General features: G+C 38.4%; 1 protein-coding gene across 1 annotated transcript in view; it reads right to left on the bottom strand.

Moving 5' to 3' along the window:
• LOC139640761 (atrial natriuretic peptide-converting enzyme-like) overlaps positions 1-2,098 on the bottom strand; it is a 9,660-nt gene extending 7,562 nt beyond the window's left edge. Inside the window, exon 1 of the mRNA XM_071514939.1 lies at positions 1,975-2,098. Within this exon, the coding sequence (XP_071371040.1) occupies positions 1,975-2,098 (124 nt within the window). The remainder of the gene's footprint in view (positions 1-1,974) is intronic.
• Between the last annotated feature and the right edge of the window lie 402 nt (positions 2,099-2,500).

The following is a 2,500-nucleotide window of genomic DNA, read 5'->3' as shown; positions in this document are numbered from 1 at the left end:
CGTCACATAATGTATCGTAACAATGTATTGCAACATAATGTCTTGCAACATAATGTATCAAAAATAATGTATCTCAACATAATGTATCTCAACATAATGTATCTAAAATAATGTATTGCAACATAATGTATCTCAACATAATGTATCTAAAATAATGTATTGCAACATAATGTATCTCAACACAATGTATCGTAACATAATGTATCGTAACATAATGTATCGTAACACAATGTATCGTAACATAATGTATCGTAACATAATGTATCGTAACATAATGTATCGTAACATAATGTATCGTAACATAATGTATCGTAACACAATGTATCGTAACAAAATGTATCGTAACACAATGTATCGTAACAAAATGTATCGTAACACAATGTATCGTAACATAATGTATCGTAACACAATGTAATCGTAACAAAATGTATCGTAACACAATGTATCGTAACAAAATGTATCGTAACACAATGTATCGTAACATAATGTATCGTAACACAATGTATCGTAACATAATGTATCGTAACATAATGTATCGTAACACAATGTATCGTAACATAATGTATCGTAACACAATGTATCGTAACATAATGTATCGTAACACAATGTATCGTAACATAATGTATCGTAACACAATGTATCGTAACAAAATGTATCGTAACACAATGTATCGTAACAAAATGTATCGTAACACAATGTATCGTAACATAATGTATCGTAACACAATGTATCGTAACATAATGTATCGTAACACAATGTATGATAACATACCGCAATGTAACATAACGTAGCGTAACAACATGATAATAATATAATAGCAAAGCTGAATTGAACTGAATATGAATTGAACTGAAGGAATGAGGGAAGAGAGGAGGAAAAAGAGAAGAGAAGGAAGAGAGAGAGAAAGACAGAAAAGAGGAGTAGAGGAAAGTAGGAAGACAGAGTAGGAAGAAGAGAGAAGAGGAGAAAGAGGAGATACAAAAAACAAGAAGAAGAGAGGGGGGCAAGAGAAAGAGAGGGAAAGATGAAAGAGAGGAGAAGTCTTTGATGACCAGATGCTGTGTGTGTGTGTGTGTGTGTAACTGTGTGTGTGTGTGTTTGTGTGTGTGTGTGTGTGTGTGTGTGTGTGTGTGTGTGTGTGTGTGTAAAGCTTTGTTACTTTTACGATCTGCGTAAATATTTGAAATTCTCTCTCTCTCTCTCTCTCTCACACTCTGTTAATTCTGCTTCTGATTGGCCGAAGGTCTCTCTGCTGTCATGGTGACGAGAGAAAGTATGCGGTGTCACACACACACACACACACACACACACACACACACTGACGTACATACTAACTCACACACACCCACACGTATGATGCAATGAAGTTGTGCCTGTGCATAAATTAGAGAATATGAATGTATGTGTGTGTGTGTGTGTGTGTGTGTGTGTGAGATGTCAGTGTGAAGCCGTTATCTCTCCTCCTACACACTGTCCTCTATCAATCTGTTCACATCCCTCTTTCTTTTTCCTACCATCCTCCTTTCCCTCCTTCCTTCCTTCCTTCCTTCCTTCCTTCCTTCCTTCCTTCCTTAGCTGATCTGATGTCTGGATTGTTTCTGGGTGCGTTTGGTTTCTCCTCCCCGACAGCTGGAGGCGCTTCATCTGATTTTTTAGGGGCAGTTTGCTGCTTTTAAAGATCAATTTTATTGTTTTTTGTTTGGTCATACATTTATATTTGTATTGTACGCTCCATTTTTTTCCTCCCAGAATGCACTGGGAAGAATCGGCCAATAGTAAACACCCATGAAACACGTTCACACCTGAATATCTGACAGAACAAAACAAGGGCAACAGACTGAAACTCCTAATTCTTTGGGGCTTGGGACCGTCCTGTGTGTGTGTGTGTGTGTGTGTGTGTGTGTGTGTGTGTGTGTGTGTGTGTGTGTGTGTGTGTGTGTGTGTGTGTGTGTGTGTGTGTGTGTGTGTGTGTACCTGTCAGGGCCAGGATGAGCAGCATCACGGCGGCCAGCAGGCTGACGGTGGGGATGAGGATGTAGAGGAGAAGTCGAAGGTGATTGGTCGATCCCAGCTTGTGTGGACACGCCTCCCCCCCCATACCGGCCTCCGTCTGCACACACACACACACACACACACACACACACACAGTAGACATTCATTTAGATCTGGTCTGTAAATTCACCATTTCAATTAAGTTAATAATTATAATTTATTTTAAGAAGTCATTTCCATCCGGTCAGTAACTTTATCATTTAATTTAATGAATTCAGTCTCTATCTGCACTTCCTGGTTTCTCTACCAATGAGATTCAGTTTCATGATCAATAGTTCAAAATGGAGAAGTTGATTCTTCCCAGTTCTCTGCAACTTTTATTAGAAAGACGAGAAGAAGAAACATCTCAGGAGCGAAGCCTGGAGAAGATCTGAGGTTGTTCTGTTGATAGAATAGAATAGAATAGAATAGAATAGAATAGAATAGAATATCTTTATTGTCATTGTAC

This window comes from Centroberyx affinis, unplaced genomic scaffold, assembly GCF_046629955.1.
Source record: "Centroberyx affinis isolate AG114_WGS23_722 - 3 ecotype Tasmania unplaced genomic scaffold, CSIRO-AGI_Caff_v1 ptg010493l_1, whole genome shotgun sequence".
Taxonomy (NCBI): domain Eukaryota; kingdom Metazoa; phylum Chordata; class Actinopteri; order Beryciformes; family Berycidae; genus Centroberyx; species Centroberyx affinis.
The sequence above is the reverse complement of the archived record's forward strand: the minus strand, read 5'-3'. Positions and strand labels throughout refer to the sequence as shown.